The 17,174-nt window shown below is 46.7% G+C and overlaps 1 protein-coding gene across 1 annotated transcript in view; it reads right to left on the bottom strand.

The window, feature by feature from the left end:
* Window positions 1-11,472, bottom strand: part of UQCR-C2 (Ubiquinol-cytochrome c reductase core protein 2) — a 37,912-nt gene extending 26,440 nt beyond the window's left edge. Inside the window, exons 1-7 of the mRNA XM_077633596.1 lie at window positions 11,367-11,472; window positions 8,902-8,982; window positions 7,967-8,116; window positions 7,404-7,468; window positions 4,781-4,837; window positions 1,224-1,348; window positions 298-395 (exon numbers count right to left, since the gene is read on the bottom strand). Of these exons, the coding sequence (XP_077489722.1) occupies window positions 298-395; window positions 1,224-1,348; window positions 4,781-4,837; window positions 7,404-7,468; window positions 7,967-8,116; window positions 8,902-8,982; window positions 11,367-11,426 (636 nt within the window). The 5' untranslated portion in view covers window positions 11,427-11,472. The remainder of the gene's footprint in view (window positions 1-297; window positions 396-1,223; window positions 1,349-4,780; window positions 4,838-7,403; window positions 7,469-7,966; window positions 8,117-8,901; window positions 8,983-11,366) is intronic.
* Window positions 11,473-17,174: the final 5,702 nt, after the last annotated feature.

A 17,174-nucleotide genomic window follows, 5' to 3' on the forward strand; every position in this document is an offset into this window, starting at 1 on the left:
TCGAGCCAAGGGAATGAAAAATGCAGCGCATATGAGTTGGTACGATGTCGGCCACGTTTCGTGAGCGTATCTGGGTTGTGCCTCTTCTAAACAGAGAAGAAATTACCCTAGGAACCTAAAAAAAGTAGCCCCTAGTAACCGAGTGTCTCTGTAACTGAAGCTCTTGTGTGCGATGTTGTCAACATGGCAAACATAGGAAAACCAACCAAACCATTTTCAAATGCTGTTTATAACCAGTTGTCTCTTGTAACAAGATTTTACTGCACCCGATTTAATCAGCTTTTACTGAGCACTTGCCTTGTTGTGGCAGTGGCGTCCAACCAGGAAGTCGTTGATGTAGAGAGAGTTGGCCAGGCCCCCACGAAAGGCAGCCGCGTGCAGTGCCTCCACAAGCACTGCAGGGAAACAGACACTCCCCTGCACTACCAGCAACCGAAGATTTACACCTCCAGGTGCACCGTGTTGGCAGAGCGGTGTGCTGTAGCAATTCCTTCTAAATGCTTTCTACCAGAAGACTCCAGGGTGAACTGGGCAACATTCTTCTTCTAGCAAAATCTACACAATCATATATCTCGCACAGTGCGTGCAGAGCACTGAGGAAAATTAGAAATTAACCTTATCTAAGCGTAAGCCACAACAAGCAGGTGTGCACTACAGTTCACACACCTAAGCTGTGAAATGTAACTGCGACATTAACTCGTGGACATCTACTAAGCAAGGCACGTTGCCACGATGGAGCATGTCAAATGTGCACTGTGCTAGGTAGGGTACTAATACACTGTTCCTTTTAAAGGCCGGAGTGAATTTACGTGTTCCTTTTAAAGGCCGGAGTGAATTTACGGTGGCAGGGCGGCGCTCCCTTGACGGCCGGCGTCGAAAATACACCCACTGCTGCAGACCAGGACTCGGACGCGTGGTGTCTGGTGAGACAGAAGCAGCGGCTGACGCCTGCTTGTGCGTGCAAAGCAATGGCTGTCGAGACATGTCGTGGTTTGGGCAAGGAAGTGTGATTATCACGAAAGTAAACGTTTTCATCAAGCCTTGCTCTTTCAGAAGAACACGACTTAATCTCGGATCGCCTGCAGCAAAAGAGTGGGCTAACAGAAGGGTTTGCTGCATGCACCTCCAGCTGGGTGCTGCAGCAGCGCTTTTTGCCGTGTGTGAAATTGTACAGTCGCAGAACCACACCTCTTCTTCCCCAAGGATACTAGGTGTGCACTGACCGGCCTCACGATTCTGCCGGAAGATGGCCAGGTCCTTGTAGAGGTGGGGTGCGACATCGCCCACCTCCCAGTGCTTGAAGGCCGGCAGGAAGGCCACCTCCGAGGCAAACTTGAACGCCACATGGCTGCATAACCACAAAGGATAGATGCATTCCTAGCTGGCCTCTGGGGGCTTGCAAACACTGCAGTGCGAAACAGAAGCCACTACAGATATGCTAAAGCTTGCTTGCTGTCATCAACTGAGTCTGTGTAACCTCAGGTGCAGTTTAAGCTTCAAGCACAGCAGTCCATTTTCTTCACCAGTTACAAGGAACAGAAACACTTTTTACAGATCGCAGCATTACAACCCGGCACATCAGCTGCCGAGCACAAGGCCATGCGCTCAAACCTCAGCTGCAGCGTCCTATGGTGCTCAGCTGCAGCAACAGTTTTAATGAGAAAGCATTGTACGGTTATGTTGCGTCAGCAAGAACTGTCCGCAAATTTTGTCCACACGATTATGTCGTTCTGTGGAGATAAATGTGCAAAAGTTTGACTGTGTTAGGTAGTGCATGAGTAGATCTTGAAGTGGGAAAAGTTTGGTTGATGAATTGCAATTAGTTTGTTAATTAAACTGAATTAATTAAAATAGCTGTGTTTGAAGCAGGTTTTGTGTGACTGATGTGATGAAAAACGATGTAAATGCGTGAAAAGGCTTACTTAATATTAAAAAAAAACTGAAAATAAAAATAAAGATGAAAACAAAATAAAAATAAATGAAAACATAAAATCTAAAAAATAAAATAAAACCAATGCTTCAAGAATAAAAATAAGATGGCATAAAATAAAATAAACAAAACAAAATTAAAAAAAATAAAAACCATGAAAAATGGAAGGAGAAAGAGAAGAAAGAGAAAGGCTTTTACATTTCCGCGCTGAAGCGGACTTAAGGGGACCCAGAAAGGGGGTCTCAATAAAGGTGCGATAAGTCTGGGATGTTAAAAGACGACGGTTCATAATTATCCACCAGCAAGAATAATTTAATGCGTTTTATAGAAGCTGAGTTATATGCAGACGAAATTTCAACTTCAGCGTCTTCGCGCCTTTTCCTCTCCTCTCGCAGGCCAAAACGGCGGCGCTCCTCCGCCGGCCCCACTCACTCGGCCCCTCCCCTACCTCCGCCAGCTGCCGCGCGCGCGACGTCTGAAAGAGTTTGGCGCTGCGAACCAATGATAACCCCCAGCTGCTGACGTCATTAGCAAGACGTGACGTCGTCTGCCAGGTTTTCGTGCAAAAGCCCGGCACCGCGCGTCGCCGTGAGGTGCGAAAAGCGGGAGTTTTTAGAAATGTGTTGTAAATTTCCCGTTCGCTTTTGAGGTCTCGTATGCGGCGTAGGCGCTCGGCAGCCTGTACTCTATGTAGTGCAAGCATTTTAAAGCCAAGCTCGAGCACCCCTTTCTGTGGCCCTTTAAGTGCAATTCTGTAATACCTGCAGTGTGTGCTTTGCAGAGCAAGGAGTCAGTGTCTTCGTGTCCAACCTTGGCACAGTGAAATCTTGCAAGCAACCTTTCTTTTTGGGGGGTGGGGGTGCGAATATTGAAATTTCCAAATATGAATGACTGGCACTGGCATCTAAAAATAGCATGATGTGTAGTAAAACCAAATTGGGACCTCAAAGGACCAGCAGAAACACCCCCCCCCCCCCATTATCCAAACATGAAGGAAGCCAACTGTCACAGAAACCAAGCAGCACAGGGGATGTTTCTTTTTAATTTCTTATGTTTGTCAATGGGAGATTAACGGTGCAATTAGGTTATCCCCCCCCCAACACACACACAAAGGAAAAATACTGCTGAAAATTCTGACCCTGCGATGAAGTCCATCTCACAAACTGTGTGAAAAACCAATGAAAAACAACACGGCCGTAAGTGATGTTACATGATGGGAACACAAACTGGTGTTGGAACCGTGAGACTGCTTTCAAGACGAAAGAGTAATGACTATTGACACGCAGCTTGGTTCAACAGCTGGCGAATGCGTGGCCAATGGCTGCCATCACTGCGGAATAACTATAGCAAAGCTCAGTAACCAAAACTACGTGGCCAAGCATTTTTTTCACCTAGTGTCACAGAAATGACAGCGTCTTTTAATTCACTTATGTTCATATAAAACTAATCTGGCCATGTTTCTTTAAACGTAGTATATGTCCATGTAGCCTCTATGTGTCTCTGAAAGAGTGTTGGTGTGCTGGTTCAGCTGTAGTTTCTCCTGGTTGGCAGCGCACGAGTGGGGACGTAGTATATGCTGCTTGCTTTGTCTCTTGCCTTTTGCCAGCTCAAAGTCACTCCTGCTACTGCTAAAACCTTTGTGCAGTTCGTAAACTATTCTCGCCTGCAGGGTGACCCCTAGCAGGCCAGAAGTGCCTCTTCTTTGGGCTGTTCCAGAGTCAAAGCAGCCCAGGGCTTTTTTCAGTTATCCTTTAATTTTTCCTACTTCAAGATGGCGGCCAGTGTCCAAATGTAGGTGCCTACGTCTTGTGTGTCAACTACTTGGTGCGCTTTTCAGTGTGCATCCGCAAGCGCCTAGTCTGTCAGCACTTGACTTGAAAGGGGCCGAATGGGCAAGAGCTGTAGCCCTCTCCTCGGACAGAAAACTGCCAACGCGTACTCCGGAAGGCCTTCGGGGGCTGCCCTGCGTGGGTGTGATCCGCAATGGCATGGTTGTGAGCTTAGTGCGCATTGTGGTGCACGAACCGCGGATGACTGAGTGAGGGGCTCTGTGTGTGAATGAATCGTCCCTTGACAGCGTATTCCAATGGATAACCTGCTTCAGTATATATTTGATGCCAGGTTTTATTCAATGTTAGCTTACCGACTACACTGGCCATCGAATGGCCACCCTCATATGGTCATGACTCAGTGACGACTTCGCATGATCACCCAGCTCTTTGACACCTAGCAATAGGGGGTCCTCCAAAATCGCGGCACACCTGTTGTTAGGTACAAGTCACCATGCACTAGGCGGTATTTTTGACTGATCACTTGCCTCACATTAGCCCCCTTTAGGAGCACCATGCAAGACTCCACAAGTGGGTTCTCTCGCATACCACAGTTGACCAAAACAATGTGGCGGAGCTCACGCTGGAAGAGTTGTGAAGGCGACAGGATGAGTATCATTGGTGTGCACGTTAGGCATGTGCAAAACATTATGAAAGGATAAAAAAAAAAGAAAAGCTTGTGTGCGCTTTGATTTTTAAGCGGGTGGATGGCCATATTGTTCTTGTCACGTGTGATATGTGGAAAAGCCCACTTGCAGAACTTCATGACAGGGACGCCTTTGTAGTGTTTTCCCGTCACTTTAAGCTCGGTCTTCAGATAATGTGCACAGGCACTGCGGTTGCACCACGCTCACATTTATGAACGGTGACGCAGTATTCAATCCCTGCTGAATATCTGGACACTTTCAAATACCTTCTTGCATCAAACATGAGCTGAATATTCAGTTCGCATTCCAACTATCAAATATTCGCTCGTCTGTACTTCTTGCGTCGGGCAAACAAAGAAATGTGAGAGACTCACATGTCGTCCCGGTTGCACTCCAGCAGGTAGATGAGGTGGTCTCTTGTGGTGCAGGCCCTGTGGGGAGCCACCACAGTGAGAGAGTTTCACGTGCCTGGTGTCGCAATGAGACAACAGGCATGGAAAAAATCGGAGGGGACACCTGAGTTAAACGTTTGACACGATAGTGGAGTGGAATTGGTCATTCTCAACTTTACACTCGTGAGTCATCATGGCATTCCTGGGTGCAGCATCCAAGCGATGCACCGCTGCCGCAACCAGTAGGGCTGGTGCCACCCAGGCTGCTCATCATTAGTTTAACTGCCACTGCCGTCAGTTTGTTCACAATCCAGAAGGCATGTTGTGATGATGCCACAGGGTCACATGACCCACCTGGGGATTTTTTGCCCACAATGCTGCTGCCTCCGACGACGGATTTTCTGCACTGTGGCTTTCGCGTCAGTGCAATCAGTGCAAGTTAGTGCAATCCCCCCTCACTAACAATGTTCTCATCCCGGCAAGTTTTAAAAGCAGGGAGACAGAGAAACACCAGAACAAGGGGCGCAAATGGAAAGTGAAGATGATTCATTAGTAGCCACAGTCCTCATTTAACTAAGGTCGAATGAGCCTTAAATTACTTTGTTAAATATTGTATATATGTAACGGCTGCATTCCTGTAATAGCCGCACCCCTAACTTTCTAAAGAAAGCGATAAAAAAAATTTCAAATTACTTATGTATAAGTCGCACCAATGATTTCAGGAAGTTTGGCATCGCCATCTACTGTGGGGTGCAAGAGTTTCAAAGCTTTTTTTTCCCGATTAGCCAACAGGTAACGTGCGAAATTTACAGACGGTGCAATATTTGAACCAAGAATAGCAGACAACAGCCAGTAGCTCAACATGTCTGTGCTTCTCGTTTTACCTCCTTCACCAATCACGTGCAATCTCGCAACGTATCCATCCTCTTTGTTCCTGCGTTTGCAAGTTTGCCGCTCTTATCGCTTCAGGATAGGGAAATACATGAGCTCACTTTAAATTGAAAGTGGTGGACTTTGCAAAAGAAACAAGGAGTAGCTGGACCACAGTTGGGGTGTCCTCCCCAGAGTATGCACTGAGGAAAACAAACGTATGGAGGCGAGAGCTGTTCCCGGAAGAGAGCTTCTTCTGATGGAGCAATGGCATGAAAGCGCTCGACATTGCACAAAACAAGGGGATTCCGGCGCTTCATGAAGCGTAAGAACCTGCACAACAATGCGTCAATGCTTACCCGAAGAGAAAAGCTGCTCTCGTTCCAGAAATTCATTATCAAGAAGCACGGCAGAGAGCATGAATGCCCTCAGATTGGCAATGCCAATCAAAGGGGAAGAAGGGTGATCTCACAACGGGGGCCACATCACAGCGGATGGCCGTAAACTATGTTGTTTCAAAACAAAAACGTGCCGGCCTTTGTTAGGGGAGCTGGTGACAGACTGGTTGATGTGCAAATCATGACACGCGTTCCTGGTTCTGGACAGCTTCCAAGGAGAGAGCGGGCATCTGAAATGGACTTGGCTGTCATACCTGGAGGTATGAGCAGCATGCTTCAGCTGCTGGACGTTTCGGTAAAGCGACCTTCTAAGATTGCCGATTTCACTGTACATACACTGAGTGGACGGCAACGGCTGTGCATCAGAAAACACTTGTGCTGCTGGACCCTCGAAGCACAGTTTCCTTCAAGAGTGTTGAGAAAAGCTTTAGAGTCAAGGGAATCTCCAACAAGGAGCAGGACCATCTTGCAAGCTCTCTTCCACCAATACTGCTTTGGTTTAAAGAAGGCAAGTACCAGCGAAATTTTTTCTTTTTCTCCATGTAATGGCCACACGTCAAATCTTGGAAAAAAAAACCTGCGGCCATTACGTGCGTGTATAACGGTAGAAAACTTAAATCAGCAGAAAGTAATTCAGCTGGAGCTATCAACAGCTTGCTAAGCAGTAAAATTAACGCTGCTCCATAAGAGTCCTGCTGACACTCAGTCACAAGCACACCAACACTAGCAAAAATCAAATAAAATTTGCAGAACTGCACCTTGCCAAAAAATGAAACCCTGCTCCTTTAGTGTGAAAACAGCATGAGAAGCACCGTGTAACTGTGCCCCACGACAGGTTAATGAGGACGAGGGTTAATGCCGCATTTTTTCAAATGTACACTGGCCTAGCATAAAGAGAAGTTCTGAGACCCCAGCCCTTTCGGAAAAAAGAACATTTAAACTTTTCTTAGGCATTATGCAGAGAAGACCACGCATGTCTCTGACCAAATCCACGTTTCTAGTTGACGACCACTCTTACAATGCGATAGCATCAGAGATCCTCCCTCTTTAGCTTACACAGAAGAAATGCCTATCAGTGGTGCAGAGGCAGCGCATCGGCTCGTGACCCAAATCCCACTCGACCACTGTTTTCTTTTCAACAAGTGTTTTAAAATAATGTGTCAAATTCACAGATTGTGGGCAGTCCCGATACCACTCCTGGCCCAGCGAATGCAGGTGCCTTAATTGAGTCCCAGGTTGCGCTCCCCGAGCTCCCTCAGGTCTACTATCTGTCTACTCACGTCACAATCATTCTTTTGGCTGACTACCTAAAGTGAAGTGAGGGGGGCAAAACTCACGTCAGGTTGCCGCCAACATATTCAATGTTCTTGGTGATGGCGAACTTGGAGTGGTTTTTTGTGGCCTGGAAAAGAGGGAACACTTGCTCCACCAGCTACCACAGCAGGCCAGCAAAATGGCAGTGGCGCATAAACAACAGTGCAGTGTGTTCCAGCCTAACAAGGAACACCAAGTACATGAGTTTTTGAAACCCGAGGAGCCAAGCTGCGTGCTAAGACAACACAATCCGATAGCGGCCCATTTCTCTGCATCTACTGCAAACATGGATGTCCGAGGCTGGTGCCTGTAACACCGCAGTCGAGTGAAACAGAGAAGGCTTTGTAGTGAGCCATTCACATGGAGGCTGGGAGTGTTAACAGACATCTCCAATGCTTTGCCTAGTATGGTGTTAATGCAGGCATCATTCACTACAATGTTGCTGCGGCTGCAGACAGGCAGCCTCAACATTTATGGCATAGTACTTTATGTTCTCTTGTGTTGGCTTCTGTTTGAGACAATGACCGCAACAGTGGCTCCTTCTTCTTGCACACCTACTGGCAACACAAGGGCATGGCATATTTACCAGTCCAGCAGCATTGCGAAGGGTGTGGGTGATTCCGAGGTTGGAGCCATCCTCGTAGCGGGCACCGGCCTTCACCACGATCGCCAACCGTGTGACAGGCGAGTAGTTCTCAAGCGTGGTCACCACGAGGCCGCTGGGTAGTGTGGCAGTCTGCAATGCAAGGTTCAGGTGCACTATGCTTGCGTTCCCTGCACACCCCAATCCCAGAGTTTTTTTTGCCCATCATTCACATTTGGGCGTTTTTTTGAGGGGGCCATGCACATCGGGATGCAAAGGATGAAAGCCTTTTGAAATATTTCCCGGCTGAAATGACGTCCGAGCGGCAGTTGGCTCGGGCTAGACCTGGCCCTGGGATTAAAAAGGCTCTCCTGGGGTCGTGATATGCAAAAGGGGAGGGAGGACACACAGGCATGCGATCCCCTGGTGCATTTCAATTTGCACTGGACCATCAGTCCAAATGTTTTTTCATGGACTGCCTTGTATATTTGAAGATGAAGAATGCTTTGACCTAAGTTCAAACAACATGCACACAATTGTATGCGTTATTAAGTACTATTAAACATGAGCAAGGACAGAGGTATCCAGTCATCAATTTCTCTCCTGATATGAGCAGTTTTGATTACATGTGCATACCAATCCTCAACAAGGTAGCTTTCCAAAAGAACACTTAAAATGCAACATCTACAATGCTGTGCACCTCAGTTAACCCTCTGGCACTAATTAGCACAAACTCCCAGTCAGCTTGCATTTTTTTCTTCTCTGAACGACAACGAGCAAGCAAAGAAGCACACCAGGCCCCAAATTCCACAAGTGTCCAATAAGCGGAGCTGTCCAAATGGGCATGGCTTGAACCGGAAGAAATCACCTTGCATACAAACACAGCCACCTCTTCCTGTTCATGCTTCAAAACGCGCAGACTGAGAGCATCTACGTACTTCAACATCCTGCTTGGGCAGGGACTCCACCTTGGTCTGTGATGCAGCCTTGGGGACAGCCTGCGCTGAGAAGGCTCGCACCTGCTCACACCAGGGAAAAAATGGTGTAAAAACATGTGCATTCTTAAAAGAATAGAGAAGGAATTTGCTACACCTCACATGCCTCTCATTTCTAGCCAGTGTTTTGGGGTTGTTTCAATTCTGATCTTAAAAAATCAGTTTCTGTGACAGCACACACCACTTTTATGACCAAGACAACTTCCACTCTTCAACATCAGTTATTCCATCTTTATTCTTTGTGTGTGTGCTTGTTCATTCATTCATTCCTGACTGCTGCTTCTACTTTTATATCAAGTGCCCATCTTGAATAATACACGAAATCGCCACCAAGAATGCGTGCTGCTGGTCATGATAGCAGAAGCATTTTCAGTTCAAGGTGAGGGCCTAAGGATCCATGCCCTGGGTGCAAGACAAAGATGTCCAGTTGCACTCACACCTTTAACACTACAGCCAAACGCATTTCGACACTTTGGTGTGGTAAGGCAACATGGCCGCAGAGAAACACTGCAGTAATGTTTAGTTTTTAACTTCAAGTGCCAACCAAAATTTATTCTGCATCAGATCTCAGCATGCAAACCAATGACACTTTTTGCACAATGGGTCCAGCAGCCAGCCACCAACTAGCCAAGTTGCTGTGCGCGACCTTAGCCGTACACAGTCATAACCAAGCTTGTCTTTCATGTGGCAGTTAGCAACGCAAAGATTAAAGTGAATAAAAATCTGGAAATACTGAGAAAGCACTAGATTTTCATTCATACGCAGACATCATTCTGGTTATTTTTGAGCGAATGCCTGTATTTTGGGCGTATGTGAACGGCCGCATTCAGCGAGTGTTGCTTTTTAGGTCAAGGGGATTTCAGATTTCAGGCAAGTAGTCCCCTTACGCATACAAACATGAGATGCAGGCAGAGAGGAAGCTGAACAAAATGAATGGTACCATGAAGCAGAAACACACTTTCACAGGGTTTGTGCTGGCAATAGCCTTTTGGCTAATTGATGTCCTAAAAGAGTGCCGTTTCAGTCACTATCAGCATCACAGCTATCATTTGAACCAGAAATCTCCGCAGAAGATTTTTTTGTTCCCTATACCTTTAAAGCAGGTACCAGCTTCCAGAGACAATGCCTCCACTGAAGTGAAGGCTCACAAGCATACAACCAGCAGTGACACAAACATCGTACCAGAGACAGAGCAGCTTGGCCAAGGTTTCACCTTCTTCGTTCCACAGCACACCACTCTAGACAAGCCTGCTTACGACTGCAAATTCAGTACAGTCATCACTTTGCTTGGCCAAGAGCAAGTGTCCAGGAGAGAATGGGGCATCTCCCATTATCATGCTGACCATGCTTCTTTGAGTGCCAAGATAAGATGGACCGGAATGCCATAAAAAAAGGCAATGACTGCAACCCCACCAGAGTCCTTAACCAACCCTGCTTCCTCTTCCTAGGATTGAAAAGCCCTCTCAACTAGGAGCACACTTGCCCAAATAAAGAGACGTCCTCTCGGCCAGACTATCCAGTACTGCACAACGATGTATGGATGATGATGATGCACGACCAGAAACATGAAGACAGCACTGCAGTCATGGCCCGTTCAGAGGCTGCGTACTACCAGACCATCGAGAGCAGCTCACTTATTTTGAACATATCCAGCCGTTAAATGCACTTTGCCATGTCATTAAGAACTAAATAAATTGTGGGCCTTAACGTCCAGATGCGACACATGCCGCAAGAGGGCTCTGGATTAATTTAAAGGTTTGTTTAACGTGCGCTAGCAACGCACAGCACGTGCGTTTTGCCTCCATCCTGTCCTGCTCCTTGTGTGGAGCTCAGTCGGTGCTGTGCATTTACGAACCAAGCTCTTTCATGCTTCTCGACTTTCAGCCGGCCGTGCTCGTAACCACGGACATGATGGAATGGCAGATTTCGTCGCTTCAACCAGTGGCACACTGAAAACACCAAGCCGCCGCGGTCCACATAGACACATTGATGACCGCGCTACAGCCAAGGACATTGAGAAATGTGGACGCCAAATAAATTCCACGAACAACTCGACACGCCAAACGTCGACTAGGGGGTCGACCAGGCGGAAACTAGCGGCTGTCTCCACGCGTGCCGAGTCGGATAGAGCAGCGATTTGAGGAGCGGAGCTTCGAATACTAACCAGTTCACTGCGCGTGTTTTGTGAGAAGTTTCAAAGGAACTCGGCATCTCGAAGCGAATAAAGCACGCTTCTCTCCGGTGTGAAGAATGAAGAGTGTGACCCCCACTGTTAACCTTCACAAGCAACGCCGGTCACGCCGCAGCGATGGGGTCAGACATTTCGACGCCAAGCAGCAGAGCAACGGCTGACGCGGGCTGCGGGATTCCTGGCAAAAAATGTGCTGAATACGCGATGGAAGCCTTACCGCTTGCAACTTAAGACCGGGGATCCGTGCGATCTTCGCCGCCATGGCTCCACCACACATCAGCAGCAGCTGCAGTACAGAGGCTGCTGCAGGGAGCGGAGGTGGGGGGGGGGGGGGAGCGGAGGTGGGGGGGGGGGGGGGGGGGGGGGGGGGGGGGGGGGGGGGGGGGGAATGCAGGATTGCACCAACGTGCGGATCATAGTAAAAAGTTGTGACGAGAATAAGCGTTGTAGCGAGCGCCATCTAGAACAAGTCCTCGAAGAAATTGTTTTTGTTTTAATCTTTATGCGCATCAAATCCTGTGTAACTTTAACTTCACCTAACTCACTCTACAAGAGCTTACGCCTTTGAGGCGAGAAGCGTTTACGTTACCCCTGCGTCACCCACATGTTATGGCATTGATAATAATAATAATTGGTTTTTTTGGGGAAAGGAAATGGCGCAGTATCTGTCTCATATATCGTTGGACACCTGAACCGCGCCGTAAGGGAAGGGATAAAGGAGGGAGTGAAAGAGGAAAGGAAGAAGGAGGTGCCGTAGTGGAGGGCTCCGGAATAATTTCGACCACCTGGGGATCTTTAACGTGCACTGACATCGCACAGCACACGGGCGCCTTAGCGTTTTTCCTCCATAAAAACGCAGCCGTTCATCTTTAACGTGCACTGACATCGCACAGCACACGGGCGCCTTAGCGTTTTTCCTCCATAAAAACGCAGCCGCCGCGGTCGGGTTCGAACGGCTGCGTTTTTATGGAGGAAAAACGCTAAGGCGCCCGTGTGCTGTGCGATGTCAGTGCACGTTAAAGATCCCCAGGTATTCGCGCAGTTGCGAATTCTGGGAGATGCCACGGGCAAGGACTAATTACACATACCAAATGTTGCGCTTTACATTACCATCTTATCTAAATAAAATTAACACCGTATAAGTTTCATTATTGTGCTATCTAGGTAGCTCTCTTTTCTTTGTTTCCGCAAAAATGGAAGAAATTGTTTTTGTAACAGTGTATTTGCCGAATTGTGCATTGCAGTATGCTTTATGTGACCCATTTGTTGATTTCATATATGTATAATGTGCATTAGTAATTAGCGTTAATTCTTTCGATTTCAATTGTACGTGGGTGCTATATGTACTGCATATACTTTGTTTCACTTGAATTCATTTTACACATATATGTATGTATATATTATATATATACATTATGTCTGACACTCGTGTTATTGGGACTTAGGTAATTCTAGCTTAATATGTAATACCTAACCCTATGCTCTGTCACTGCTTGTTAAAAGGGGCTGCGGACCTTGTCAAGCCACAAAAGGCTTTTTGTTTCGCGGTCCTCGATAATGTAGTGTTTGAAATAAATTGAATTGAATCTCCACTAGGGGGCTGGATGCCGCATCGGGCGCCCGAAAGTAGTAGCTCTATGCAATGCCCCCTGAAGAACATGCCTGAAGTATATAATTATATATGCGTCAGGGGTTTTTCTGCCCGCCGTAGAGCGCGCGTCCGCCGTACGACGGCGCTGTCAAATGACCCGCTAGCAGACAACACGCAGGCAGCACAGAATTTTGTGATTGCCGTTGCAGCAAAAAGTATGCCTTCTGGTGCACTGTTTCTTATATTATTTGTGTGTGTGTGTTTAGTGTTACCGTTTGACAACTAAGGCGTCGATGACTGCAGTTGGTGGAGGAAGTAGCGAGCGAAAATGCGTTGCTGTTGCGTTCCGGTTTGCATGTTCAGTCAGCGAAGCAAGAACCCCGGCGTTTCGTTCCATGAACTTCCTGCCGACTTAGAACTCTGCGAAAGACGGCTCAAGATAATTAGAGGAAAAAACTGGCAGCCAAGCACAGCATCAAATTATTCTGCAGTTTGTAGTTTGCATTTCCAGCCAAGGAAATGCTACTGCATGTAGACTGTTTGACTGCCCACCAAGACAGGGGTGGAGCCTTTTACCCGATGTCAGCGCACCGAAGAGTGTTACATGGCCTCAAGAAGTTCGTCGATATCATGCTCAAAGACCGAACGCATCTTCAAAGCCCACTGAACGCATGCTTGCTCTACAACTAGCGTGAATAAAATCGCGGCCGGGTTTGCCTGTCCTGATCTGAGGAGAACAAGTATAGCGTCCGCAGGGAAGCACTACTTCATATTATATGCAAGAAGTTAATCAAACCGTCGCTAACAAACCATGCACTCGACATAATTCAGACAAGAACGCAGTTGCGAAGATGTACAGCAAGAAACATACCTCTTTCCCGAAAGTTCTTGAAACTGCAGTATAATTAAGAAGCGATTTCCGCCGCCTTCGATCGCACCGACGCATGCCATTTTTCCTTGTAAGTGCACTCGTGTCTGTGCTTTCAAGCGCAGTTTTTTTAAATATTCACAAGTCGCTCACCATGTCTGATACTCCCCTTGTTCCAGTTGTCATTTCATCAACGCACGTGCTTGTCATTAGGAGAAATCCGGTCAGTCAGGCCTGCTGTGTTACTCCCAAAGTCATTGTGCGCGTGTGCATTACACAGGAACCTAGTGAGCTGTGTTTCTTGCGGAAAGAATAGAGAAGAGGGGCATGAGTTTATTTGAAATTTGTCAACGTTATTCAAGGCTCAGGCTCGTTCGGCGAAGGCTCGTCGGAAAAATGACCAGGAACAGCGCAGGCTGGGCCCTTCAAGATCTGCTTCACCCTATCGAAACATCTCTCTCAATGCTCCGCAGCAAGATTGCAACAGACGCGCGCTTCGCAATGTTCTAAGAGCATTAGATATGCGGGGTGTGCCCCCTGCGGGCCAATTAACGACTGACCAAGCAGGTTACCGCGACGTCTTCGGCTTCCATCGATTGAGCGCCTGGCAGTCCTCCTTTCCCACAGGTCACCTGGCTACAGTTGAGAGCTCAGGTAATTCCGGACTTCCTCCGGTTCTTATTCTATCTCATGGATTATTTTCCCTTTTTGCTTGCCCGAAATAGTTGATTTCTTGCCATTGGCAACAGTACAATACAACCATGCATCATGCAGTGTAAATACTTATTTTGCGGCATTTCTAGCCAATTCAAGCACTTGTTGCAATATGGATGTTTCGAACATGTTCCTTTTGTTGTAAACCCCGTCCAAAAGTAACCGGTTATGCAGCAGACGAAAGGTCCTAACGGCATGATAGAATGACGTGCACAGCACAGTTTCAGATTTCGAAATCGAAACTGATGATCTTTCAGTATTATGTGGAAGTCAGCTCAGGCTTCTTAGGCATTTGCTGCACTCTGGAACATTCAAAAACATGTTTTTTTTGTCATTTAAAAATTAAAAGTTGATGCTAAAAACTTGAAAAAAGGATGAAACAGCATGATCGGACGCTGTGCATCAGAGTCTACCAGCCATTGAAACCGAAATTGAGGGTCATCTTTTAGCCTCGCCTAGCGGCCAGTCTGCGCAACGTTGAGGCGATCTCGGGGCCCATCGAAATCGAGGAGACGCTTCAGGCCAACACCTACGGAACTACAGACCTGCACATTTGGCGGGGTCTTATGGGACTGCATGCGCCAATTTTCGTTAACGTTTTGGCCGTTGAGGGCGCTCGGTTGACCTGTGGTGCCACTGGCAAGAAGGTGGGTAGTAGGATAGGTCGCCAGGCAACAGCTTTTTTTGGGGGACCCAGAGCTCTGAAGGAACCAGTGTAGAGAAGGAAGAATTAAGATCAAACGGACAATGGAGCCATAGGGGAAGAAAGAGACGCAAGCGCCAGGGCCAAGTTAATTCAGATATAGGTTTCATTAACATGCAAGGTGGCAGGAATAGACTGAAATGGGAGGAAATAGAAGAACAGTTGAGGCAGGAGGAATTAATGGTATATGGTTTAGTGGAAACACATCTTAGAGACATGGAGCAACCACCCTGTAACCCAGACTACGCATGGGAATATTGCAATAGAACAGAGGGCAGCAGAAAGGGAGGTGGAATTGGGGCATTCATTCATAAAAGTATGAATTTTCAAAGGGTTACACTGGGATGCAGGGAACATTTATGGCTAAAAGGAACAGTGTCAGGCAAGCAAACATTCCTTGGATTTGTATACCTGTGGACAGAGGTTAAAGCCAAAGAGGAAAACAGGAAAATGTTAGAATGTATTGCAAGCGACATTGATGAGCTAGGAGGTCAGGGCGAGATAATTATATTAGGCGACATGAATGCACACATAGAAGACCTGGATGGGTACACGGATTCGACAGGAAGCATGCTGCAGGACATGTGTGACAGGCATGATTTAGTTGTATGCAACAGCACCGAGAAGTGTGAAGGGCTCATAACATGGGAGGCGGGGAGTCTGCACTCGACGATAAATTATGCACTAATGTCACAGAGGATGTATAATAGATTAGGGGTAATGAACATAGATGAAGATGGTTCCAGAAGTCTAGGTAGTGACCACAAGCGTATCAAGTTGAGCTTCAGAAGAAAAAGCAATGTAGGACTGAAGCGAGATGAACAATCAGGGGGGAATTTTTACTCAGAAAAGCAATTGGAAGCAGCAGCCAAACAAATCGAGAAAGTAATTTTTGAGGATAGCGAAACAGAATGGACTTATACCAAATTAACTCGATTACTGGAGCGAGAGCTAGCTAAGGTGCGAGTAAAGCTAAAAGGGAAAAGATGCAAACCCAAGAGTTGGTGGGATGAGGAGGTCAAGAGGGCAATATAAAAGCGCCAGGAAGCATCTAGGGAACACAGATATTCCAAGAAGAGGGGGGAACCAAAACCCGAAGTAGACAGAAAATGGGATATCCTTCATAAAGTGTAGAAGGGACGCATCCTATTTGATTAATGAGAAAATGAGAAGAAAGGGTGCCCAATGGATGTCAAAAGTAAATAAAAAGGATAGAAAAGCAGCTAAAAAATTCTGGAAACATCTAAATGCAATGAGTAATAAAACTAGGCTAGAACAAAGGTTTATTGTTACAGATGAGGGTATTCGACTAGAAGGGGATGAAGCAATAAAACACATAGGAACAAGGATGACAGAAAAATTTTCAGCAAAGCACGTGGTACATAATTTATCGAAGGAGGATAGACCGGTTACAGCAATAGCTTCACTTGAGCAAGGAGAGTGGGAAAGGGCAGAGAAGAAGGTTCCTAGTGGCACATCAACAGGACCAGATGGTATCCCGATTATGTTGATAAAGAAGTTAGGACCAAAATCCAAGCAAACATTAATACAGGTAGTGAACAAAATGATAGTGGATGAGAAAGTTCCCGATGAATGGGGATTAAGTAGAATGAATATGATATATAAGGGAAAGGGGGACTAAGCAGACGTAAGTAACTATCGCCCCATAACAGTGACATCTGTGGTTTACAGGGTGGTGATGCAAATTATAAAGGATAGACTGCAGGCTTGGGTGGAGAACGAGGGGGTGTTAGGGGAACTACAGAATGGGTTCCAGAAACAAAGGAGGTTGGAGGACAATCTATTTTCATTGACACAGTGTATAGAAATTGCGGAAAAGGAACATAGGCCCTTATTGCTAGCATTTCTGGATATTAGGGGAGCCTATGACAACGTTACTCAGGAGCACTTGTGGGACATATTGGGCACATTGGATGTGGAAAATGGAGTAATTAATCTTTTAAAAGATATATATAGAGGTAACAGAGTGCTCATAAAATGGGAAAAAAATGTATCAGGGCCTGTAGAGATACAGCGGGGGCTCAGACAAGGATGTCCTCTGTCCCCTTTGTTGTTCATGTTGTACCTGCAAGGTTTGGAGGCCAAGCTAGAGGGGAGCGGACTAGGTTTCAACCTATCTTTTTTCAAG

This window comes from Amblyomma americanum, chromosome 8, assembly GCF_052857255.1.
Source record: "Amblyomma americanum isolate KBUSLIRL-KWMA chromosome 8, ASM5285725v1, whole genome shotgun sequence".
NCBI lineage: Eukaryota > Metazoa > Arthropoda > Arachnida > Ixodida > Ixodidae > Amblyomma > Amblyomma americanum.